This window comes from Cygnus olor, chromosome 17, assembly GCF_009769625.2.
Source record: "Cygnus olor isolate bCygOlo1 chromosome 17, bCygOlo1.pri.v2, whole genome shotgun sequence".
In the NCBI taxonomy this organism is placed as follows: Eukaryota; Metazoa; Chordata; class Aves; order Anseriformes; family Anatidae; genus Cygnus; species Cygnus olor.
Window position 1 is genome coordinate 4280424 of NC_049185.1, and position 26165 is coordinate 4306588.

General features: G+C 51.9%; 1 protein-coding gene across 6 annotated transcripts; it reads left to right on the top strand.

The window, feature by feature from the left end:
* On the top strand, nucleotides 1-25984 carry CABP1 (calcium binding protein 1). Of its 6 annotated transcripts, none has more exons than XM_040577318.1 (7): nucleotides 4-760; nucleotides 17615-17791; nucleotides 21369-21399; nucleotides 22080-22223; nucleotides 23472-23581; nucleotides 23991-24138; nucleotides 25858-25984. In XM_040577318.1, exons 1-7 carry the CDS (start codon nucleotides 161-163, stop codon nucleotides 25881-25883), a joined length of 1236 nt encoding a protein of 411 aa, XP_040433252.1. In that variant the 5' UTR covers nucleotides 4-160; the 3' UTR covers nucleotides 25884-25984. The 6 variants fall into 6 exon arrangements, with proteins under 6 accessions (XP_040433253.1, XP_040433252.1, XP_040433254.1 ...); XM_040577320.1 differs by lacking the exon at nucleotides 4-760 and adding an exon at nucleotides 11760-12962; XM_040577319.1 differs by lacking the exon at nucleotides 17615-17791 and having other exon boundaries at nucleotides 1-760.
* Nucleotides 25985-26165: the final 181 nt, after the last annotated feature.

Below are 26165 nucleotides of genomic sequence, written 5' to 3' on the forward strand. Positions count from 1 at the left end.
CGCCAGCCCCTTCCGCGGCCTTTGTGGCGCCGTCACATGGGCCGGGTGCGGGATTTAAGCGGGGCTCCGCAGGACATGCCGGGAGCGGCGCGCCGCAGCCCTCCGTGCCCGCAGCGGCAGCGCTCCGCCCGGCCGGGGATGCGGCGGTAGCGGCCCCGCGATGAGCGGCTCCTCCATGGCGAAAAGCGAGTCCCGCACTTCGCTGCTGAGAGCGGCGGGGAGCAGGAGGGCGCCGGGGGGACCCCCCCAGCCCCAACCCCGCGGGGGCCGCGCCCGGGCTGGGAGAGGGCAGCCGGGGAGGGAGCCGAGCCCCGAGGCGCTCCCCGGGGAGCCCAGCGCCCGCAGGCCGCTGTGCCAGCCCCCTGCCCGGGAGGACGGGGCGAGGGGACTGGGGAGGCTGGCGGCCGGCGGGGGGGACGGCCAGCAGGAGCCCGCGGAAGGAGGAGGCAGGGGAGCCAGGCACCGGCACCGCCACCTCCCGCCGCACGGCAGCCACGGGCACCCCCCGGAGCAGCAGCAGCAGCAGCTCGCAGCCAGGGATGGGCAGGAGGAGGAGGAGGAGGAGGAGGAGGAGGAGGACTTTTTCTTCGGGCACAGGCAGAGGGCCAGCAGAGAGTCCCTAAAGCTCTCCGAAAACGCTTCGCCTCCGTCCAGAGCCGGCAGCAAGTGCTCCGCCAAGTCCAGCGGCAGCGAGCGGCCGGTGGAAGCGGACCCCCTCTTCCACCAGCTGCACCCCATGCTCAGCTCGGTCTTCGGCCAGGTAAGGAGCCAGGCGCCCCCCCGCCGCCCCCTGCATCCCCTCCCGCTGCCGGCGGCCGCTCTTGCGCTGCTCCGGGGCTGCAAATACACCGCTTCCTCCTGCCCGCCGGGGCCAAACTTCCCCGAGCGCTGCGGCACCGCCGGGGCGCTGCGGAGCCGGCTCCGAGCGGGGGCCGGGGGCTCGGTGCCCACCCCCCGGGGCTGCCGGGCACGGCCACGACCCCCGGGGCCGCTGCGGAGGGCGCTCCAGCGCTCGCCGGCGGGGGAAAACCCTGGAGCCGGGGGAAGTTGTGGCTCTGCCTGGTGAGGGTGAGTGTCAGGGAAGCGATTTATTTATTTATTTATTTTTAAATATATATATATTGACTTTATTAGGTTCCATCTCTCTGGCTCCCCGCCTTGCTTTGCTGTATTTGTTTACATCTCCATATGGTACGTTTCTGTGCGATCAGCATATGAATCATTTCTGATGGCAGAAGCTGTCAGGGGAAGGTAGTGGGGAGGACGACAAAAAAATCCTGACCCAATTCCGAAGCCTTCCCAGTCACTGTGTTAGGGTGGAACAGATGCTTTCGGTGTTTGCGAGCGCTTTCGGTACAAAACTGTCATTTTTAGCTGCCTCTGGTAGTGAAATTACCCGACAGGGCTACCCTTTAAAAATGAAAAGGCAGAGGGAAGACCGGCTTGAAATTTTCTTTTAGAGCCATTTAGGGATGTTACTGGGAGATGTAATCTCCAGGAAGATTAATGTAACTGCAGTCTCCCAGAAGCACAATTATAGGTGTAAGCCAGCAGCCTGGGTGGCTGAGTTCCAGCCCGGGAAGTGATCGATTAACCCAGAAATATGACTTGGGGGTTTCGTTGTTTGTTGTCGCGTGATTTTTTTGTGTGTCTCGTTTTAAAGCGGGTTTGGGAGGTTCTGCAGGATGCCCACTGAAATTGAGATTATGGAGGTAACAAGAAGAATTTCTGTGATTTGAGGGGAAGGATGTGATACACCTGTACCTGTTCGCTCTGCTCTCTGGAAGTGTTGTCTACTTCTGTTCATCCTGACTTCTCAAGAGAAAAATCAGACCTCCTCTGCTCTCCTCAACAATTTTGCATCCTCACTAATGGTCCGTTATTTATGAACATTACCGTTGTGTTGAACTCGGGACAAATATTACCCTCCCCGTGCCCATGATGGACCAGGAGCCTAGATTAAAATTTTGTAGCAGCGATAAGGAAGGGCCTAGCGAGTGGTCGGGTGCTCAGCTAGGTCACAAAATCAATATTGTTTGAAAATCTGCAGACTGAAATCCATGGGCTCAGCTCTGACCAGTGCTGTCTCCGTGGTTCTGAGGAGCATGAAGATACATCTGAGAATGGATTTTAAGTCTGTGGAGCTGTGTCCCCCCAGTGCTGAAGTACAAAGAAACCCGTGTCAGGGCTCCTGCTCGCAGAAACCTCTCTGGTTTCAAGCTCGGTCCTTACCCGAACGGCACCTTCATTTCACCTGGTGTGCTGCATTCCAGTGCCGTGATCCGCTCCCAAATGCCGCACACTTAGCAAAATTGAATTCCAGTGCAGAACAGTGCTGCTTACAGAAAAGGGACAGACACAATTCTCGTTTTCCTTCTTGCGCTCAGTGCATAGCACCAGAGCTTAGAAACAGCAACCAGCAGCATCTCTCTTTAGGAGCATAATATTATTTATTCCCATTTCTCTCTGTACTCAGCTCTGACTTGCTTTCTTTGAAGTAACCATGAGGAAACGACCATCTAGTGGAGGTTTTAGGAGCAGGGCAGTACAGGGATTCGTGGATATAAAAGGGGAACTACAATATGGGATATGCAAAGGGCTGTATGCAGGAGGAGAGGTGTGGAGATTTTTTGTAGTGATCTCAGAATCCTGGGATGGATATGGGTCTTAGGATAAGAACTGGGAAATTCTGTCATGGTAAGGAAATTTTGTTTCTGCAAGTGAAGAGATAGATGCTAAGCATTGTGTAAAAATATCTTGAGACAGAGAGGGACTGAAACCTGCGGGAGTGCAAGTTGCAGCCTGGGTTGAGCCGTGGTCGCAGGCGCAGAAGTGTCCAGGACTGCAGCATAAAGCTGCAGGTGCTGTAACACCAGTCTGCACCTCGTAATTAGAAGCCAACAACAGCTCAGCAGACAGTTTATTTAATTCGAGAACTTCTTTCTAGCCCACACAGCCCGCTGTGAAACAGTTAAAACAGTAAGTTTGCAGCACGTACAAGGAGGGGAGCCCGGCAATGCGTGTCTGCAGCAGCAGCGCCCCGTGATCCGGCAGCACCAGTACGTCCTGTCCCAGCTGCGCACCCGGCGAGCACCATCCTGCTCCCCTCGCGGTGCGGTGCGTGGCCGCAGATGCAGACACCACCGCGGTCTGATCAGATGCACCGAAAACATTGCAGGAATGACTTCACAGAGGATGTCGTTACTGCAGTCAGAGCAAAACGAGCAGTCCAGGACTGGAGGATTGTGTCTGAGGGAGGCAGATTTGTAGCTGTGCAGGAGAAAAGAGCGAAGGCAGAAGTGCCGCGTTTATATAACTGGCACAGCGATGTGGTGCGCTCTGCGTGTGTACTCCGGGAGAATGCTAAGATACTGCCGGGATACAGGATGCAGTGATATTTTATTAATTAGCCTCGTGCTATATTGGTGCAGTGATGCCGTGATATAAAAAACCACAGTAATACTCTTCTTAGGACATCGGGCTGTTTTGTAACTGAGCATTACACGAATTACTGAACGCAGGGGAGCGTGACGATGCCTTAGTGGGAGCCAGGGCGTCATCCTGGGGTAATGACCCGTCCACACAGCAGGTCGGTGAGGCGGCTGCAGGAAAGCACCCTGTTGGTCAGGGGGGTTCTGCAGTGCTGCACAGCCCCGAGCTGGAGAACGCGGCCTGGGCAGCGCAGCGGTGTGGGAACACAGTCCCGTGGCAGAGCAGGGATGTGACACCGGTGCCATGCGGCGGCAGTTTGGCAGCGCACGGGTGTGCTAACAGTGGAGCGCTGTAGCTTGACAGAAGAGTTGAGCGGTCTGACGGTGCGGTAATACCATATTCCAGGTGGGAGCTATTCCGTGCAGCAGTGATTACTTCGGGCGTGATATTAGCAACGGGTTGTGCCGGCGTGACAGCACCACCCCGCTGCACAGAAGGCAGCGAGCGAGGCGTTATCGCCGTGCTGCAGTTTCGGTCGCACGACCGGGACTTGGCACGAAGGCAGTGCCACCAAGAGACACGGTGACTGCGGGAGCACGGCCGGTTGTGCCGCGCGTGGGGCAGCGGGCAGCCGTGTTTGCAGGAGGCACTGCAGTGGCGGCAGCTCCATCCAGCAGCGAGAGCTGGGCACTGACTCACCGTGGAGCTGGCAAGGATAACGTGTGGTCGTGCAGCAACATGGGAAAGTGGCGCAAAGAGGGAGCGTGGGGAGGGTGATGGTGTCGTTCTGGCCTGTAGCAGGGGAGTGCTGGAGTGGCCAAGAAGCAAAGGAGTGTGGTGTAGGAAAAAGGAGCGTGCTGTCACCCCTTGGAGCGTCCCGTAGGGTCGCTCCAGGACGCAGGGTAGCAGCAGTGCCGTCCCAAGCAAAAGCACGCCTGTAACAGCAGAGGAGCAGCGCTACCTCGGCCACCGGGCTAGCAGTGCAGTGGCAGCAGGCGAGTTATTAATGTGACAACAGCAGCAAGAGCAGCTCAGAGGTTGGGACAGCAGTGCGGTGGCAGCGGGGACCGCGATGCAACAGTTGTGTGGCAGCAGGATTCCCGGGGCAGCGGTGACGCGGCAGCAGCACCTACAGCACAGCAGCTTGGCCCTGGGCTCGCAGCGCAGGTACTGCGGCACGCAGCCCGCCGGTTCTCTGCACTTCACTCCTGTGCCCCGGGGTCGGCCTGGCTGGCACCTTGAAGAGAGCTTTTTGTGGCCTTTGCTATGCAATATTAATTTGCAAGCGATCCTGCCATGTGAGACCTGACCGTTTTCAGAGCCGTTTAGCTTTCACACCCTGCCCGCCTGTTAAATTTTTCAGTGAAGTGATTCCCCAACAGTTTTCTGTCAATTGCCTCTGGTAGCATGGGGATCAGGGGGGTCAAATAATGCCACAGGGCATCATTAAATATTTACGGGCTTCTGCTGTTAGCACTGTGGCCAAAGGGGCTTTTGTATTTCTATTTGTACAGGCAGTTAAAAGGCACTCCTATCTGCACCATCTCCCAGTGCCATTTTAATGTCGGTATCCGAATTACCATTAAAATAGGGAAGGAATCTTTCTGCATCTCCCATTTTCCTTTTCTGGTACTGCTTGATCTTCCTTTACTCATAAGTTTTAGTTAATATTAACAGGTTTTAATGGACCTTGGAGCAAACCAGAATGTCGGAAGTGGCCCTGTTTTGGGGCAGGACATGTCCCCAGGCTGCCTGTGTGGGAAGCAGGTGCAAAATGCATCCTTTTGGGTAAGGAGAATGTGCCTTGCCCAGCCTCTCAGCCTGGCTGGTCTCCTCACCCGCAGGACGACCTTGTTCCCTCGAGTGCCTTCGACTCCAGCTGACTCTAATGGGATTTTGCCTAAGAGCAGATGCTGCTCCACACGTGGAGCTCTGCCAGCAGAGAGCCTGGCAGCCCTGCACAGCCGAGGGGGGCACCGCTAATGGCCCCGTGATGGAAGCTTTCGGCTGCCCCCGTGTACCAGCGAGGGAGGCTGCTGTGCGCTGGGCCGGTGGTGGAAACTGTCGGATGCAGCGCTGTGGGGTGGTGGAGGTGAAGGTGAAATGTGCTTGCAGTTCTCGTGTGCTGCACTGCCCCGTGCTGTAAGGCAGAGGCAGCGCTGATGAGCCGGGGTCATGGTGAACCAGGGGCAGTTTCTCAGCTATTCTTTTACAGTGTTAAATCGACGGAGTAACTTGGGGCAACCAGATTTTTCCTATGGCTCAAAATGACCGGCGTTGCAGGGACGCTGACCCTGCTGCGTAGCCTTAGCTTACTGCTTCTGAAGGCACACAGGTTAGAAGAGACAAAATCCAAAGAAACTCTGCATTCCCTCTTCCTACTTTGCTTCCTCTTTTTCGGACACCTCTGAGAGCCTGCTCTGACCCCCAGAAGCATCCTCAAGGTGCCCATCAAGGGAAGACAGGCGTGGGCTGCTGCTGGGCCCTGCAGGGGTGCTCGGGACACTCAGTCCCAGGGCAGCAGTGCTTCAGCTTCGCTCACAAATCCTCCTCTGCTGCGTGGCCCTGCACGGGACTGGCCTGCTCCGCTGGCTGCAGCAGGGCAGGGAGGAACCAGCCCGAGGGCCTGGCTCCTGCCCCTAAAAGCTCCTTCCCCGGCCCAGCAGGGACCTGGCGCGCCCCTGGGGCCCTGGGTTTGTCAGTGCCCAGGGAGCCTGCAGGTGTACCGGTGCCAGGAGCGCGGTCCGAGGGGGGAACCACACGTCGTGCTGATGGCCGGGCACCTACTCGCAGCGGTCCGGGTACCTGCATGCATCTCGTACGGCCTCCGCGCTTCCTGCCCTGCGTGTGTTGGCACAGCCCACGTCCATGCATGCAGCCTGACATAAAGAGCCTTCACGTAACCGCCGTGTCTGCAGACCTACAGCCTGTTTTGTGTGTCCTCTGCTAGATCTTCGGTGTGGCTATGCAAGCACCTCTGTGCATACACGCATTCCTGTGCTTAAATACTCGGTGTACAGGGACATCCCTGCCTGCTGAGACCGCCATATGAGGTGCAGCTCATGTGTTTTCTGTACGTAACGGGCATGGATACAGAGGAACAGTGTTCCACTTAAGCACATCCACCCAGCTTCCCCGTTGCTCAGCTTGGAGAAAAAAAAATCACATTTATTGCTTCTAAAAAGCTTGAGGGATGGGAGCCAGACATACAGAATCACTGAGGGGCAGTGAATAAGCTTGCTGCCTGCAGTGGGTCTGCCAGCAAACACTAATCTTTGTCAGTGATTTACTTTTAAACAAATCTGTTTTAAAAGGATATGGAAAGACATCAAAATAAAACCAAGTTAAAGGAACATTCATTAAATATTCAGTTCATGAAATATACAGCAACATGAGCTAATGCACTGAAACGCACAGCCCTTCTGGTTGGGTTCAGCTTATCTTGTGAGAGAATAAAATCTTTCAATAATGAATTAACCATCGTTTAAATTAGCCCTCTGTGTGTTCCACCAACCTATGCTGCCTTGATTTTTGTTTGATGCAATGTTGGCTTTGAACAAAGTGTCAGGGAGGAGTTTAGCTGTAGATGTAGTGGATGGGCTGCAGGTTTGGCAGCTGAATTCGTTGTGGTTCTTTCTAGCATCGCAGCTTCAGGAGATGGCTTTCCCTGATGAGTCCATGAGTGGTATTGATTTCCAATAACAAGCAGCTATGTGGTGTGCAGCCAGTAAAAGGCGCTTAGCTAACTTTGGGCTCCCTTTCAATAATCCTCTGACATTCCTGTGACCTTAGAGAGCAGCAGCAGTGCCCATGAGCTTGAGCAATCCTTCAGTTTCAGTCAAATGCCCCTCTTCGACATAAAGACAAACAGCTGTCGTAGCTTGTGCGGTCACATTGAGTTTTTCAGGAGCCTTCTGCACTGGCATAAGACCACAAGCTCAATACAATGTATAAATGAAGTCATTAGCAATATTCTAATCTCTCTTCTATCCATTCCTCCTTTAGAGTGCTTCGCACCTTGCAGCCATCTTTGGAAAGAATACATAGCATTGCTTCATCCCACTCAGATGAAATACACTCTCCGCTCTTGGAAGGAAGCAAGCAACCATGTACCTTTGTGAGGCATCGTGTCACAACAGCTGAGGGCAGGAAGCAGAAAATGGTCAACAACCCCTCTGTATTCTGCTGAAATAACAAAAAAAAGTAATTTAGGTAGTTTGTGACAATTCTGAAGGTGCTGTCAGGTCCCTCCTCAGAACAGAAAGGAGACAGACCTCAGTTTTATGGTGGTCTATCTCACGTATTGTTGCAGGACTGGATTTTGGAGTACTTGGTTGGTGTGGATTCCTAGGGCTCTGCTCACCCACTAGTCAGCCACACCTGCTGCAGCACCGCAGCGTGCCAGCCAGATGCTGAGCCCCTGCTCCTTTTTCCTTTGAAAGAGGTGAGAGTCCCAGGGCAGCACCAGCTGCTTTTGCAGGATTCGCAGACAGAGTGATTCACAGTTCTCGTACTTCTGAACAAAGGGAAGGGAGCCTCTGAGGCTTGTTTTAAACCCTCTTCATACTGCATATACCTGGCAAACTGTTCTAGCAACTTGTGGGCTGTCAAGCTTCTACTTGTCTTTTTGTAGCCCATTGATGGTCTTTAAAAGCAGGACACACCCACAGCACGTAGTGCTCTGGCCAGCACATCTTCTGTTGGGTTAGTGCAAAATGCGAGCACCAGATCTGCGTGGAAGGTGTCAGGAGGTGGCACGTCCCCATCTCTTTTCATCTAGCGCGGAATAAAGCTAGCTAATTACAGACAAAGCTGTGCGAAACGGAAGTTGGCTCTTCAGGGTTTGTTACCTTGAGAGGGACGGAAAGCATCCTTGGTTTTTTAATAACCTTTCTGTTGTTTGTGATTGAATATGATCCAATTGCTCTAATGGAGGAGAATATTATGCACAGCATGAGTCAGCAACACTTTCTTTCTGGCACAGCTGACAGCAAAGAAAGTTCCCAAACTCTCTGCAGAAATATTCCTCCTCCCAGCTGAGGGGATGGGCTGCATCTGCCAATGCTTGCTGGTGCCTCTGCTTGAGACGGACCTGTCCTTGCCTGATGGGAATGTGGAACCATCCCAGGTTCATTCGAGGTTAGACGACACGACTCAGGATGCGGTAAAAGCACTCGGGAGCCTGACGCAGACGAAGGGGAAGCCAGTCGCAGAGGTTTGGAGTGCCGGTGCGTGTTCCAGTGGCTGGGAGCTTTGAAGCAAGGCTCTTGACGGCGCTGGCAAAGGAAGGATGTTAATAAATCCAAATGCTAAGGCTCATCTGAGGTCATCCAGTAAACAAGACTGGGCTGTTTTTTGTAAAATACAGATCTATGGCCGTCAGCTAAAGGGTGGTTGGGAGCAGATTTGAAAGCTAATAATCAGTATGTGCACTCTCTGCTCTGGCATAGAAAAAATAGATGAAAAATTCTTAGCCTGCTAGGAGAAATTAAATAAGGTGGCATATTTTAAGATACTAAATCTTCCAAGCATGCAATGAGTTCTTAGATAAAACTGTGGATTTCAATGAAAAGATGCTAGGAATGCTGTACTATGTACTCTCCTCAGAGATTACCCCCACCCCCAGGTACTGAGGGTGCCCTTTGCAGCATTGTGTTACAAGCAACGACCTGATCTGACGTTCCAGCAACTGAAAGTCCATGTACTGAAACGGGCCTGGCATCCGAGCAGTCTTCCTGTACAACTCTGTACTTCCACTGGAAATTTTTGCCAAGCAAGGCTGCGGTCTGATAAGCAGTCCCACATTTTGGGTTGACTTTTGTTCTTTCTGTTGGAGCGGTTGGATATTTGCTGTCGCTGGATAAAGTCTCTTGCAGCTACCAAGTGATTAGCCGTGGTGGGATCCAACGCTTCCCTATGGAATAATTATTTGTACCAATGGTGCCAGCCTGAAGTAAAGCACTGCTGCTTTTTAAAGAATCCAAGCGTATTAAACCACCTAAATCACTCCCTGGCAATGCCAAGTCATCCAGCCTCCTCCCTGCTCCTTACCCAGGTCAGTCAATGTGCCAAACTCCTTGCCTGGGAGCTGAGAGCTCACTCTGTGCCAAACTGCATCCGCGAAGGTCTCTGCTCTCCACTGTGGGTTTCAGGGAAAAGGAGGGGATGCAGGCACAAAGGCAAAGACTCGCATTTCGCACAGTTCCTCCTGATTTTTAGAAAGTTTACAACAGAGCCCCAGGCCTTAAAAGAACAGTGTGATTGCCACAAAGAACAGTGTGGGAAAGCCAGTATACATGCATGTGCAGCCCTCCCACACGCACCCTGACTACCCCAGATATAGGCATGCCCACAGATCAGCACCTACACACAAATGCTTTTGACACACTTATTCTCAGCATCCTGTTCTCTCACAGCAGCCTCATTTGGAGGAAGGGAGAAAATATGTTCCTTCTAACCTAATCTTCTGATGACCTCTCCACCAACCCCACTCCCCTGCATCTCTCTAAGCTGCCCTTGGTGGCGATGAACAAGATCCCAATGTCGAAGTGATTTTCCTCCTCGAAGGTCAGCAGGGTCTGTCTGCTCGATAGTGATGTGCTGCCCCGTTGCTCTTAAGGGATTCAGGGTAAATGAGGGGATAAAGAAACTGTTTACGACCACATCTCTCAGGCCCGCTGCGGCTCTGCCAGCGCTCCTGCAGAGTCCAAGGACTGACTGTGCTGCAAACCTGGTGCGAGTGGGCTCCCACCCATTGCCTCTTCCCTTCCCTTCCCGGATTGTGAACTCCCTTCCGAACCTGGCAGCCGATTTCAGCGCTCTCTCTCTGCCCTGCGCGTTTTCTGTAACTGCTGCGACTGCAGGGAAGAGAAGTAGGAGAGCAGGGAAATGCGGCAGTCTGCCGCGCTAGCTGGCTCCTGATGCCCTGCTACAAGCTACTATTTAGGGGTGACCACCTCAACTTTTGCTGAGGGGCACCGAGAGCTCTGCAAGACATGCTCATTGCCTCTTTTACAGCCCCCCCGGCAGTTTGGGGGCTGCGATGGATTTTCGAGATGGGCACTTCTCAGTTGCGGGGCGTTCCTGGCCTCCGCGCTGCCTGCCAAGGGGAGATTTATTCTCGGCAGGGAGGTGATGCTCTCTCTCCTCTCTGCTCCGGAATTGGAGTCATTTGTCTCGGGAGGGAGCCCAGGCGCCTCGCTCGCTGTATGGCAGCTTCTGCTCAAGGGAGACAAGCACTTCGTCAATAAACAAGGAGCCTGGGGAACGGCTCCAGCTGACAGAGGACGTTATTAACGACCAGCACTTCGGCCAAGGGTAGATCAGCCTCCCATGAGCTGCTTTAAGAAGGGAAAGAGAAATAGAGCCAAAGATGGCAGCCTCGAGAGGAGCTGGGAGTTTTGGCATCCTCCTGCGGTCTCCTGCTGCAGGGGCCCCGGGCTGTGCCAGCCCCCAAGGGGTGACTCTGTATTTCCCCTCCGTCAAACCGTGGCAAGAGGTGGTAGGGCCCCCTTAGGAAAGGTTTTGCTTCCCAGCCCACCATGGCTGTGCTCCGATACGGAGGCCTTCCAGACCAGAGCTTCCCCATCCCCCCTGTCCCTCAGTCTGTTTGCTCTGGGTACAACAGGCATCTTCCAGTGTCTGCTACTGCAGCTTCTTACTTCGGAGGAACTGTGGGCCTTCGTGCAGCTCCTCCCAGGCCGTGCGGTGAAGAAGGAATGGAGGAGATCTGAGAGGAGGGGAGGCTGTTCCACTGCTTTCACCCTTGGAAAGTGGCTACTACAAGGAAGAGCAAGAAACACTAGCCCACATCGCCTTGTGACCCTGGCTGTGTCTGGAACTGGAGAAGCTGTTGGCTCTTGTCATGGTTGGACTCCTAAACTAATCTCCTCAGGTGGAAGAAGGCTCTAGGCTCTAAAGCAACTGTTGATTCACCTTACAGTCATACTTAGTTTGCCACAGCACCATCTGGGTGGAAGCAGAGAAAGCCCTGCTCTGTTGTGATGTTGACAGTTCATCCTTCCCTGTCTTACAGCTGCCAGGACAGGGAGTCTTTGGCTCCTGCATGAAGAAATCCTGTGGTTCGAGTGCTCAGCCCATGGGCTGGTCTTTGCAGAACCATCTGTTTAGGACCATGCTTGCAAAAAAAAGTTGTGAAATCTTTGAGCTGAACATCAGAGTGTCCAGGCAGCCTGCTGCATGGACAGGTGTAGGATCAGTGTCAGCCTGGCCTTCGCAGCTCTTGAAGGAGGTAGCTCTTCGTGCCATGGCTTCTTACCTTCTTGAGCTGCTGCCATGGTGGTGGCTTCATGGCTGGGGATGCATTCACTGCCCTGTTCAGGTCCTGTTGCCTGGGCTGATGGTGAGTTTTTTGTGCAATTTAAATCTCCTTTCAGACTGAATGCTCTTATGTGCAGCCGGAGAACAGAGGAAGAAGTACTGGGGTCTCATTCCCTTTCTTTCAGAAATGATTCAACAGGCCTGAAGCTCAGAATTCAGAGCTGGGTCTGGGTTTAGGAGCCCCTTATTTATCCCAGGACTCAGGTGTTTGGGTCTGATGCCCAAATTCTTGGTTTCACATTACCCAGCCTGGGGCTGTTTGGATTTAGGATTCGGGTGCGAGCCTGTCTTTGGCAGACTTGTACAGGAAAACCTCCGCTTGGTTTCTACTTGCAGAATGTTGGAAAAAAACTTTAAGACTGGCTCAAGGTCTCTCCCTTGTGGTTAAAAATTTCTATCCTGGGGTTGAGAGCATTGTAGGGACCCTGCACTGCTGCCCCCGGGCTTGCTTCCACCATGGCAGGAAAAGAATGAGGGACTTGCAGGTCTGCTAGTCTTTATAAGCTGAAACAGGTCCCACCCAGCTAAATGGTCCCTTTCTGCTCCAAAACGAGCTCTGGACTCTGCCCCAAGCCCCTAAGTGGATTGCCTTCTGGCCAGCCTTGCTCTCTGGTGATTGAAAAAGCTGAGAGGAGGTAGGAGGGGGGTGGGCAGGGTTGCAGTGTTCAGAGGCTGTATGGACCCAAACTAGCTGGATTCACTGAACTCATCACTAAAATCACTTCTTGCGGTGCCTCTCTGTTTTAATTCTCCCTGAATCAGCTCTCTCCCATGAGTGAAACAATCTTGCCTGCAGATTGAGGGGGGTGGGAGGGATTTGAACATTAATCTGATGTAGATTATACATCCGCCTCCCTCTCTCTCCCCTTCTCACTCCCTCTCTCTCCCTCTTTCTGTCTGTTTCTCTCCCCTCCCTCTCCTTCCTGCTTCATCTCTTCAAGAAAGTGAACATAAAGTAAAAACACGGAGAGAGAGAGGCAGAGAGAGAAAAAGCTCCCCGAAGAGGGAAGCCCCAGCAGCCAGTAGCTGTTTGGATTTGCCTGGCGCTGCCTTTCTTGCTTTGCTCCCAAGGAATACCTTTAATGGGATCATTTGCTTCAGTTCCTTTATAACCAAGTTCACCGGAAAGGCAGACTCAACATATTATGGGCAACTGTGTGAAGTCTCCACTGAGAAACCTCTCAAAAAAGGTATGTTCCCTAAATCAAAGTGAATTGTGCTTTTCCAGCCCTGCTTCTTGGGACGGGTGATGTCGTGGGCAGACAGGAAAGGGAGGTGGGATTGCCGCAGAGGTGTGTGCGAGGGGCTCAGCTCTCTTTTCAAGTCTTTTTTGTAAGAGCTGCTCGTGCAAGGGCAGCCACTAGAGCCCGGGATGCTGAATGCCACCACGTGTGTGTAAATAAACGTGCGTATACATGAGCAGGCGTGTGTCCTGCTCCGTGTGTGCATGCCCACTGTGTCCATGCAGGCTTGTGCTCGTTGATGTGCACGATATGCTGGCACACGTTGTCTGTGCAGGCAGCTTAAGGTATGTGTATACACGTGAGCTTGTGTATGTGCGTGCATGTGCTTCAGTCGAGGGTGTCTGCACGAGTCCTGTCGCGTGTGTTATTTCTACAGGGACACATTCATGTGCACGTGAGTGGCCGTGTGTTTGTGTGTGTTCCTGCCGGGGTGTAAGAACACGCACACTTCAGGAGCATATCTGTGGTATGTGCGTGTCCGCAGCTGTTTGTGTCTCTACACGTCCATCCAGAGGGGTGTGAGCAGGTGTGCGGTGCTTGCTGTGTGTGTACGTGGGGAGCTGTGTGTGTCACACACTTCTCCCTGCTTGCACGCACACGGTACATGTGCTGGGGTGCGTCTTCGCAGCAGTCTGCATGTGGTTTTGTGTACGTCTATCCTTCCGTACGCACACATCTGCTTTGGGTGTATGCATTTGGGCACAGCAGCATGTTTTCCTGTGACATGTTTGGCCGTGCCCCTGTGAGGGGACACGCTGGGCCTAACCTCTGTGTGCATCCATCGTGTGCCCGGCAGCACAGCCCATGTGCACAGGGGCCTGGGCCCGGCCCTGCTCCGTGTGCAAGCTGCCCTGCGTGTCTGTTAGGCTGCAATCCCCGGACTGCTCGCTGCTGAGGCTTTTAAAACAACCCCAGGACCGATTAGATTCAGGAGCCGTTCTGCTGTTAGGGACGAGCAGGAACGATTTGCCCCAGTAATGTTTCCTGTCTGGCTGAGGGAGGTGTTGCAGCACCGTGTACCTGTCAGCCACACGGATCTCACTTGGTGTTGCTGAAAATCTAATAACTCAGCAAAAAGCTGTTCAATTCTCTCCTCATGAATGAAAAAGTTTCGCTAAGCATCCCAAGCATAGCAATGAAGAGCTAGCTCTGGGGAGACCTTGCTGGCGGTAAAAGTGCTGCCATGGGGCTGTTCCACCGGGAGGCCTTGCCGTCAGGGAAAGCTGCTATGGAGAGGGTCTCTTGGCAGGGAGTTTCTTCTGGCCTCAGATTTGCCTCTCCCGTGTAAAACCAGTTTCCTTGTTATCTTGGCTGCTGTAAACAAGGCCAGTAATGGCTCGGTGCTGCTGCAGGAGTGCTGGGATAGACGAGGAGGGAATTCATCATCGAGCAGTTTGACGGTGCCGAGACCAGCCCTGTGTCAGGGTGACCCCCAGGAAGAGGCAGGAATAGCTGAGGTTTACCCAAATATCACACATGTGAAAAAAGCAATTTGGCTATTCCTAGGTCGCCTCCAACTTGCAATAAAAGGAGTTGGCTGCAGCTGTGCTCAACACGATCAAGGAGATTGCAATTAAAGCCTGAAATGTGGCCAGGCTTCTTGAATCGCAATGGACTGAAGAAGTTATAAACTCTGTGTGATCAGTCTTTTTTAGGTAATTTATGCTTTCATTCCTAAAAACTACTTCAGAAGATGCACTTTGTGCCTCGTTAGAAGGCCTGGGATGGCAGGACTAAAGAGAGGAAGTTGCAGAGCTGGATTAGAGGATTTCTCTGACTTCACTCTAGCCTCGGGCACCACTCCTGGGGGCTGTGCTGACCTCTGGATTACAACATGCGTGGTTATGGGGATACTTCGCAGGTCAGCCTTACACCGCACAGCTTCACTTGGCTGCTTTGTGACCCTGGTCTTTTTTCCCAGATGTTACCTGGGACAAGCTCAGAAGAAACTCAGTGAGGAAGACAAGGAGTCGGGCCCTGGGTGGTACTAAGTTACAGTGGGAGGAAGCCCTCATTCTCTGCCTGCTGCTCTTCCCTGTCCTCACCCCACCCCTGTCTCCCTAAAGCTCCTTTGAGCGTGAATGTCCTGGGACTGAGGAGCTGCCCGCATCTGAGCGCTGCTGAGCCAGAACCGGCAGGCACAGCTTTCCTCCCGCTCTGATCTCCGCCATGTGGCCCTGCCGCAGCGAGTGGAAGCAGAGTTAAGATGATTAGGGGAATGCCTTAGGAATGTGAAGGCCTTTTGCACATGATACCCATTGCCCAGGAGGCTTGATGGACGGACGTTACCTGCTTATGTTTTTCTTGAGTTTTGCCGAGGTGGTGAGGAGGGACTGTAGGCGATGTGTGGGTGAAAGCTGAACCTGGGTGATGGGATGTGATCCCTCGAATACGTGATTTCAACCGGGAGGATGGGAACCACTTCCAGGCACTGGCCGGCCTGGTTCCTTGCCCATCCAGGTGACAACGTTCAGGCCTTTTTTCCCCAGTGCTGGCTGCTGGCAGCTTCGCTTTCCCCCGGTGACCCTGGCAGCCTGGGTGCCTGTCCCTCAAAGAGGCCCTCCAAGATCTGGCCTGACCCAGCCAGGCATGGTAGTGCTCCTTTGCTCATGGAAGAGACAGAGAAAGCCTGAGCTCCCCTGTCCTTTCCTTGTGTTTCTGCGTTGTGCATGCTGCTGTTTCCCCTGTAACAGGCACCTGATGTTGCTCTGCCCTGTACCCGTATCACAGCTCCCTTCCCGGCTCTGTCTGGATAAAGGAGGAATGTGGTGGAGGAAATTTTTGAGGGTGCTTGCGGGAGAAACCTGTGAGGCTGCTGGGCAGAGGGAGCATCACCTGCTGTAAATCCTGCCTGGAGCTGCAGGGCAGGGAGACCCCGTCGGGCTCTCACCAAGGCAGCCACCTTCTGTGGCTCTGGGCAACCGTTTCATCAAGCTGGCAATCTTTATCCACACAGGAAAATAACGGGATGACCGTGCTTTGGTGCTGCTGTGTGGCTAGGTCAGAAATTGCCTGGAAGGGTCAGCAGACAAGGATTAGGTGGAGGCTATGGGACCTTTAAGCTTATGTGTCTTCACTGGAATTAAATGCAGAACTGATGTGGGCTATTTTAAGTGAGTCACATTATTTGGTATATTAAACTCAAAAATGTGCCAAGAAAAAAAGCTGGTAATTTTTGCAAATACTTTGCACTGATGTCATGAAGCTATGCAGTTCAACACAGATGCCCTGACATTTAGCTGAGCTAGTAATATGCCATTTGTGGACGGATGCTCATCTCTCAGGTTTTTAAGGACAAGTGTCCGATGTGTCACACTTAATCAGAGACAGATTTCCTCCTCATCTACGACTGCGACAAAAGTGCTTTTCTGCTTCATCATTTTCTTTCTTCGTGGCTTGCTTTTTGAGTTGTTTTTGTTTTGGTGCTTGATATTCACATGACGTTATACACGAGCAGATTGGCGTAAGGCTGTATAAAATGCAAACTGTGTGCACAATATAATAGCACATGGCAGACACAGCAAGGAGATGCGATAGGTTTGGACAAGTGTGCCTGGGGTGTGCCTGCGTATCTGGTGTTTTAGCCTGAAAAAGCAGCTCAGGCTTTAAGGAAAGAGTTAATAAAGGAGACAATGACAATTGACAGAGCTTCTCTGATCACCCCTGGGAACACCGGCTGTAAAAGTAGGATAGTTCCTGAAGAGGAATCTGATGTATGATTAATGTTTATTCTATAAAACCAAGGGTCCTGTGGGTTGTGCTGGCTTTTTATAGCTGCATGGGAATATCAGGATAAGACTTTTCTTGCAGAGCCAGGGAAATGCATTTCTATAAAAGGAAAGCAGTGCCTCCTTATAAAATCCAGTGCTGGATTGTGTTCTGGAGCCCCAGCTTAGCAAGCCGTGTGCACTCACAGAAATGTGCAAAGGCAAACCGACCGAACCGTGCTCGTGCCTGACCTCCGCCCCGAACCGTAAGCGATTAGGAGAGGGCAGTGCGCTGAGTGCCCGAGACCCCGAGGATGTAACTAATTACAGAGGAGCACAATGTGAGCCCGCAGCTGGCAGAGCCGCCCGATGCTGCCAGCGGCCTTGTGATAACGTTACCAAGTGCACAACGCTGTGCTGCTGCCATGTAGCGTGGAGCCCAACGCGGTGCCTCTGCGCAGGCTCGGCCTCGCCTCCTGGGGAGGCCCCGGCCCGTCAGCAGCTTGGCCCCGGGCACGTGCAGTGCCGTGGGTGCGCTCGCTCCTGGCGGCTCGCTCGAGGAATCCTTAAGTCCAGGGCTGGTAGCAGGAGCCCTTTGGGCTGTTTCTGGGTAGATGTGAGCAGCTCATTGAGGGTTTGATGTCGGTTCAAAGCGAAATTCTCCAGGCTGGCTGTACTTCTATCGGCTTTTGAAAGTGAACTCCCGGACTTACTGCTTCCACACAAACCGTAATAGGTCAGTGGGGGGGACGCGGCGTGAACCAGATGAAGGAAATTTAGCAATAATGGCTCTGCGAGGCGGTTCAGTAAAACTTCAGAGGCAAGGCTGGGCGAGACGGGGAGGTAACATCCTCTGTTGTGTTGTTTGCTTGCTGCTGGTTGGCTGGGAAGATCCGCCATGAGGAGAAGACGTGCTATAAGGCTGTCCAGACGAGCGAAGAGGGGCCGTCGGCCTGCGAGTACCAGGGTCCGCTCATGGTGCTGGCCCAGAACTGCGCCGTCATGCACAACCTGCTGGGGCCAGCATGCATCTTCCTGAGGAAGGGCTTCGCAGAAAACAGGCAGCCTGTACGTAAGTTACACCCAGCCGGGCGAGACACGCACAAAGCCGTATGGATGCGAGCCGGGGACGCGGAGCTGCCCATGTGGTCCCTGTGCGTGGAGCTCCGTAACCCCCAGCCCTGGGTCCTTGAGCATCCCGGCTCCAGCTAACACAGTCACAGGCAAATGTCAAAGCTGAAGGATGTGCAGAGATGTCCCTGTGCCTAAACACCAAGAAAGGATGATTTTTTAAAAAATAAATGCAGCTATGGAAGATAGATCCAAGCCTACACTTGAGTAGATGTAGTCACATGGATTCAGGAGAAGGACTTAAGACCCTAGGACTTATGTAATCAAATGGACTCTGGAGGAGTCCTGTGTTCAAAGCTGTTGGTCCAACAAGACATTCACATCTCATTCCCAGAGGCTCAAATCAGCATTTAAGGCCTAAGTAGCCACTTACATGCAAATCAGAGTATCCGTATTGGGAACAAGCTGTCCCACAGAGATGCCCGTATTTGTTACTGTTCCTGTCAGCTCCCAGTGAGCACGCTAATACAAGCAGAAATGAGCATGCATCTGCCTCCTCACAGAAGCCCAAATGCAGCCTCTTGTACGCTTTCATACACAGCCTGACACTGCAGCGATCCTAGCCAAATAAATCAAAGAACATCAGTCTGGCCTCATATTTGCAAATAGTGCCAGGCTACCAAATGCTATTGCCCCTACACACACAGATAAATAGAGAAACACATCTGTCCACTCAGTCACACCTATTTGTAACTGTGCTCATATGCATCTGATGTAAATGTTTATATATAAGCAAAGAAAGTAGATATTTTCATGTAAATTCAATATCTTTATAAGCAGTAAAGCATATTTTCTGCACATATGCATTAGATTTCTACAGTAACATGAATTTAAAGACGTATGCAAAGAAACCATTAACAGACGTTTTATGGATATGCGTAAGTGGATATGTGTTGTTATACATTAATCCAGTGCACTCCATATCCTTCTGGTAAAACAAAGCTCACCCCAATTTCCTGAGAGTCAGGGCTTTCTCGCCTCCATAAGAAATGTCTCATATCCCTGTGCATTGACACGGTTATCTGCAGCTGCAGGAGACACCTAGAGCTTTATTTCTGAAACCTCATCTTCAGCCATTAACCGAAAAAAGAACTGTCAGTCATTATGGATCAAAGGGCCTCTGTTCGTAACCTTCAGCCGCTAAGTGATCACACGTGCCTTGAGCCAGTTCACTAAACCACAGGGCATGGTATTCTCACAGCAGTGCACCTACCAGTGCTGGTGTGGGTGAGCTCCCCACCATAGGACATCGGTCCAGCTTCCAGCGGAAAGCTCACGCTGACAGGTATCCATCCCGTTCAGGCCCTGGGAACTCACAGTACCCCAAGGAGTTTCCAAAATGAGATGATATCTCTACTCTGGTGCAGAATAAGTGTACCTGATAAACAGCTTTACTTCTACTGACTCTAGACCAGCAGGACTTACTGTGCATAGAGCAGAAATAAATGAGAGTAAGGCCATTATGTATCGTGACTCTCTGAGGGTCACCTCTGCTCATATCTAGGTTCTAAACTGTGAACAGTTTTGTTCCTCTTTCCATATGTTCTCCAAGAGCTGTAGAGTGATTCAGCCCATTTCTTCCCGAGCGCTTTTCCTCCTTAATCATTTTAGGGGATCTTTTTTTTTTTCAAATTTAAACCAGAAAACCTCTTCGTGACGTTAGTTACCGCTTGAGTCACATTTTTGGAGGGACAGAAACCCTCCCCCTCCTTCTGCATTCGCAGTCTGTGGCTCTGTGACGATCGGAGCCGCATGTGCAAAGATATGCGCAGAGCCCTGCAAGCGCCAATGCCTTGGTGTGCGACATTCGAGCCGGTGCTGAAGCCCCCGTTCCCGACACGTGTTGGTCGTGTCGGTCGCAACGTGGCCTTCGGTGAGCGGGGAGGAGGACGGTCTTGTGACAACTGCGCTGGAGGAAGGCCTGGGTCCTGCCCCGGGCGCTCTCACCAGACAGCAGCTGCCGCGGTGAGTCCGGCACCTCCGCACCGCGGCAGCCTCACCCTGCATCTGCCGCTGCACCGGCTGCCGGCCCGTGGTGGTGACCCCAGGATTAATGCTCCTGAGCCCTTGGGGATGAGGTGCGCGAGGTGTCGGGACCGTTTGTCATCTGCTGCAATAAGGCGGGAGGGCAGTAAGGCCTCCTGCGCCCGGCCCAAGGGGGGGAACTGTTTTATTTCTTGGCGCTGATGAAAGCAGAACAAATGGGATGACATGTTTGAAAATACCAGGTCTGTGAGGGATGAAGCCGCGGAGCCAGCGCGCTCCGACAGCTCCATCCAGCACAGAGATGCCTCTGGGAAGGTTATGAGTGGCAAGCTGGTCACTTCTCTGGCACAGCCCACTTCTGCACAGACGTAAAGCAGCGTGTGTCCTAGTTTGCTGTGCACTCTGAGCAGCCGCCATTAGTTTCCAGAGGAGCCCGTGGTTAAATAGCAAAGGATCATCCTCCTCAAACCCGTCAAGGACACTGGCTCCAGGGACGTGTGGGGAGGCAGCAGGACACCTGGAAGGCAAGGAGAAACTCCCCACGGTTGAGAGGAAAAGCCAAGAGTCAGCCGACAAAAGAGATGGCGTTTCTGTGTTTCCAAATTCTCAGATGTTTTGGATTTGCCTGGGAGCCATGAGAGGAATTAGAAAGGGCATTTAAACCAGAAAGCAGTGCATTTCCATGCTCATCTCTTCTTCTTGGTGCAGTGGTGGAATTTTCCTATGCTCTTTTATATCCTCCCCCTCCTTCCAAGAAATTGAAATTGGATGTTTGAAGTTGCAGTGTTTCCTGAACATGGTGAATCCTCGTCCTGTTTTGTTTGTAGATGACCTTGATGATGTATATGTTGCGTGTCTGCCTTCATGCCTGGTTTCAAAATGCTTGTATGGGGAGTTGAGGCTGGGGACAAGCGGGAAGTGCCTCCCTTCTTGGGGGGACTCTAGGAGATGGCACTGGGACATTGGATGTAAGAGAGCTCCTGGCTGTCCCTGTCCTGCCAGCAGGACAGGAATCAAGCAGGGACCCAGGCAGATGATGTTACAGACCTTCTGGCTACAGGGGCAGCTTCCAGCTGGTTTGATCTGGCCGTTCCAGCAGGAGCTCCGGTAGGATGCACAGTCACAGCTCTAGAGCAGCTGCTGCAGCGCCGGTCTCTGCTCCAGGACTCGGTGCTGGGGAACGACGCAGGAGCCCTGTGAGGTGCTCAGGGCACCACCAGGTGGGGAGGCCACACGCAGGGCCTGCGCTGGCCCAGGTTTCTTCTGTTCTGGGGGAGCGTCTGTCATCCCCCCATCCAGCAGACAAGGAGAGGGGCTTCCACAGGGAAGTGTGCAGGCTGAAACCCGCCCTGGTGGGGAGGAATGCTGGGGAAGCCTTGCTAGGTAGATGGTATTAAACATGTCATCACCTTCTTGTTTCTTCTCTCACTTTCTGGCTTGTCCCAGAACTGTTTGCACCAAAAAGCGCTGTTCTGAAACTGTCTGTGGCAAGCCAATGACTTTAACATAGTGTGTTCTCTTTTTGCAGGATAGAGAACTGCGTCCAGAAGAAATCGAAGGTAAAACTTGTCGCTCCTTCTGTGTCACCTTTCTCCCTGTCCAGGCTGGTCATTCCAGGTTGGCCCCCAAGGGGTGGTAAAATAATTTGTGGCAAATCAAGGGAGATGATTACTGGAATAATTCCTGGCAGCCCAAGCAAAAGAAATAATATGTAAAACTGCAAGAGTGCTGACTGTGGAGGAATTTGCATCTCATGCAGCTTCTTCAAGGTGGGAGGATAAGTGAGGTAACGGCATATTGGCTGTCAGAGAACTGCTGTACGCCCCAGCTCCCATGGAAAGTGTTGTGAAAGGGTGATATGAATGTATGGCTCTAGGAAAGCTGTTTTACCTGCTAATCCCTACAGTGAGGGCTATAGAATATTGTGTAGGGATAAAAGTTGGGAAAACTTACTGCTTCCAGTGTCTTTAAGGAGTGCAGTTTAGGAAAAATCAGTTTGTGGTACTTCAAAGCCTCTGTAGTCAAAGCACGCTTTCCTGTAAGGAATGGGTCGGCAGTGCTGCTGATAGAAGAGCTTGACACTGCTCCAGTCGTTGCTTCTTCACAGCGAGATCTGCTGGGAAAATATGCAGTATCTTAGAGACTGGCCTCATAAAGTGCTGGCTCTGGGGAGGTTTCTTGGAAAAGGTGTTTCAAGCTGTCTCTGACAATATTGTTCTTTTTGGATCCATTCCCGCAGAATTAAGAGAAGCCTTTAAGGAGTTTGATAAAGACAAGGATGGGTTTATTAACTGCAGGGACCTGGGGAACTGCATGCGAACCATGGGCTACATGCCTACTGAGATGGAGCTAATAGAACTCTCCCAGCAGATCAACATGAACCGTGAGTAATATCCACCTTGCTGAACCTCTCTGTGGCTGCCGTGCCCCGCATTGCTACTTTGGGCTGTTTGTTTCCTGCTGTCTCTGTTACTTGGTGTTTTTTCCTTTCCCTCTCATTTTTGGTTGTCATTTTCGCTCCTTCTCATCCCTCTGTTCATTTGTAGCCCTAGCAGTCGATGCCCTTTTTTCTTGCTTATCAGACGAATGGACTGTGTGGACTGTACTGTATGGGAGCAGCATGTGGAAGAGTTGTCCTCCGTGCTTATGCTGTCAGGTGTAAAGCTGCCCTCGATGTGGGCAGGTAGACATTGGTGTTCAGGTCGTGGATGTCATCGTGCTGAGGTTGGTGTCAGATGATGTCAGACTGAAGGCGACGACTGGAAGATGGAGATGTTTTGGTCAGAGTGGGTGGTGGATGGGCTGCTCACTGCTGTGGGTGTCTGTGGATCTGCTGTGCCCCTGTGGATGGGCTGCAAGTGAGTTGTGCTGGCAGCATCGGGTGGGGGGCAGCTGGTGGAGTCACTGTGTTTGTGCCTCTTGTCTTTCACCATCATTTTTTGTCATGACTTGTCTGTGGCAGTGCGGGATATTAGCCCTCAGCCAGGTGGGAGAAGGGGTACTCAGTGCATGTTGTTTCTGACATAGGCTGACGTAGGAAAGACGAGTTACCTGGACAAGGAAATGGAAGTAGTTGTGACATACACAACCGCTCACGCATAAAAACAGCTGATAACCACAGCACACAAGGAGTTAGGAATTTGAGAGTTTTATTGCCAGCTGTCAGATGGGGGACAAACAGGAAAAAGGATAAATATGAAAATTAAACAGCTGGACATACATTAGCCACTGCTAATGAACCAAGACTCCACCACTGCTGCAGGGCACTGCCCAAGCCATGCAGGAATGTCATGCAGTGCCCTTGCCATTTTCTTTGGCACAGGTGCAGCAGAGGGTTGCTATAAGCTCTAGTGGGTCCAAACCTCTAATACTCAGGACATGATGCCATAAGGATGTGACAGTCCATGGCAACATAGGCTGGAGTAGCTTGGGCTCATTCTGCATATCCCACAGTCCAGAAAATACAAAAGACAGTGTAAAACTACCTCTGCTTTTCCTTCTACCATCCTGCACCTTCTGTGCTTTGCTTCCTGGAGAACCAAGCCCTCTGGGGCACACAGAATTGCAAAGTGAGCACTGGGCTTGGCTAATGTATGGAGTTCTTACACGCAATCTTTCGTCTTATCCCAAGTGGGTGGCCATGTGGATTTTGAAGATTTTGTTGAGCTGATGGGACCAAAGCTGCTGGCAGAAACTGCAGACATGATTGGTGTAAAAGAGCTCCGTGATGCCTTCCGAGAGGTGAGTGCTCCCTACCGTGTGCCCCTCAGAGAGGTGAGCAACAGGAGACAGGAAAGAGAGAAGACTCACTGGGGAAGAGAAGAGGAGGAGAGAGCAGCACAGTGGAAGACTGAAAAAGAGTCAAGCCAGGCATGAAACAAGGGAGGAGCAGAGAAAGTCACTAAGATAAGGGAGTCCTTGAGGCAAGGAGGAGGGAACTGATGCAGTCACAGCAGTAATGAGGGGTTTCTGAGGAGAAAAGACAGGCTGGATACAGACCAAAAGGAACCTGAAAGAGGAAAAGGAGGGACACAAAGGAATGCAAAAAAAATAGGGCACTCAGGAGCAGGACAGTACAAAGTCCAACCCAGAGCAAGATCCGTTTCCATTAACTGTGTATCCCCTGCTGGTATTTTTCATGTACTTGCAGTTTGACACCAATGGCGATGGGGAGATCAGCACCAGTGAGCTGCGAGAAGCCATGAAGAAGCTTCTAGGGCAGCAGGTGGGTCATCGGGATATCGAAGAGATCATCCGGGACGTGGATCTGAATGGCGATGGGCGTGTTGATTTTGAAGGTGAGAGGGGATGAGTGCTCCCTGTCCATCTGCTCTAGTGTGAGTCAGTTTCAGCTCGGAGGTGGAAGCAGAAGGGAAGATTTGCATGCTCTGGGCCCAGGTATCCAAAATGTGGAGAAAAAAAACAATTCTTCAGCTGAAGTGTTTGTTCGCGTGTCTTCTCTTGTTGCACCTCAATTTCAGTCAGGTCTCCATAGTTCTAGCATGGAAAGGGAGATGCCCTGCCACAGAGAAACAGCTTCTGCTGTACCCATGCAGCATCAGACTTCTTTTTACAGGGCATTTTCCTTTCCATTAAATCTATTGCAAGAGCTGTGAGAAGGCTGTATTTGTTTGGAAAAAGCATTGCACCTTCCATTTCCTCTGTCTCACCTTATTATCCGGGTTTATAGAGAATTTGTTTCTGCACCTTTATGCCAGGAGATGGTCACATGCCAGATGTGCTCAGTAGCACTGTATATATCTAATCTAGATGTGTCATGTTAAATCCTACAGACAATTCATTTCTTCTCTCACTTTCCATGCCAGAAGGAGTCGGAAAAAATAAGAGCAGTTCGGCTACTATCCTAGCCGTTAGCTGTGGCAGGAGTGATGTTAATAGAGCTCAGGATTCCTGGCAAGGGAAGCAGTTGATATCATCAGACAACTAAGAGGATAATAGAGCTGGAAGGTGTGAGAGCGTGGCAGGCTGCTTGTTTTCCTGGTGTAACCCTTTGCAATAAGGGTGAAGCACAGTAACGACAGAGTTAAAATAAAATAGATGTAATTTTTTGGCTGAGAGGCATTCCTGGATCTCCTTCATGGCAAGGCGTCTCAGTCCTGAAGTTTCTGAGGGCTTTGGAAATGCTACAAACTGGAAATGCCTCCCTAGAAAGTATCTGGTAGCTGCAGCAGTTCTAACGCACTGGCTGATTACCTGACAGTAGCTCTCCTTGTTTCCCACAGCTAAATTATGTTAGACAGTTAAAATACATGAAATGCTATCCCAGTATCATTTTCTCTGTGAGCTGCTGCTTTAGTTGTCAAAGGACAGCTCCATCAATGGAAAAAGAGAAGTCAAGGGGGTAATTTCCACTGCCCTCCTCTTCGCAGAGTTATTAATTTCTGGGCAATTCAAGTGCAGAGTGAAAACGCATTTATACTTGATGGCATCCACCCTCAATTTTAACAATTGTAATTGACTCCACAAGCTGCAGGGTGGTGAAGAAATAGATCCAGGGTGTCCTTACCGTTAACCTGTATCTTCAAAAGCAAGGAATCCGTCAAAGTAAACTTTTCTCTGCAAAAGCACCGGTACCTACCAAAACACTAGTGTGCTTTCCAACACCGGTGTCTCCTTCAAGTGGCAAGCTCACTAAGAAACCGCTGTGCTCCCAAGGCTATAAATCAGTGTTCCCTGAAATTACGGCGACGGGAGGCGACACTTGCCACAATGTGTTGCAAGGGGTTGCTGTTACAAACAAGACTGCCTGTGTGTACGCTGGCTGGGAAGGAGTCGGAGCAATGAAGTGCCCTGCTGGCAGGGTCGTATCGCCGTATCTAACGCAAGGATCAGAGCCCCTTTTGTGGGGGCTCTCCAGGGCCGCTCACGGAGCGGCACAGACCTGCCGTGCAGACTCGGTTTCCCCAGTTCCACCCTGGCTGCGTGCTGTCACCAGGGAGTGGGAGCTGGGTGGGGATGTCTTTTCCTTCAGGGCTGTCTTTTCTTGTCGGTTGCAGAGTTTGTTCGCATGATGTCCCGTTGAAGATTATTCTCAGCTAAAGAATCAGCACCTTAGAGAGGGCAGAAGAGGACCTAGATGGAGCATCTAGCCCCGATGTTCCCACATGAAGGTTAATCGGCTGGCTGCAACTGGGACGTTGCAAGATGACCTGCTGCTCCTTCCTCACGGTGGTCCCCATGCCCCTCCACCCTTTCACACTGTGAAAGACTTGCAACTTCCTACAACTGGAACCATTCCTTCAAGATGATTGCAGGAAACCGCAGAGCCAGGACTTGCCATGATGCTTTCATGGGATATTTGCAA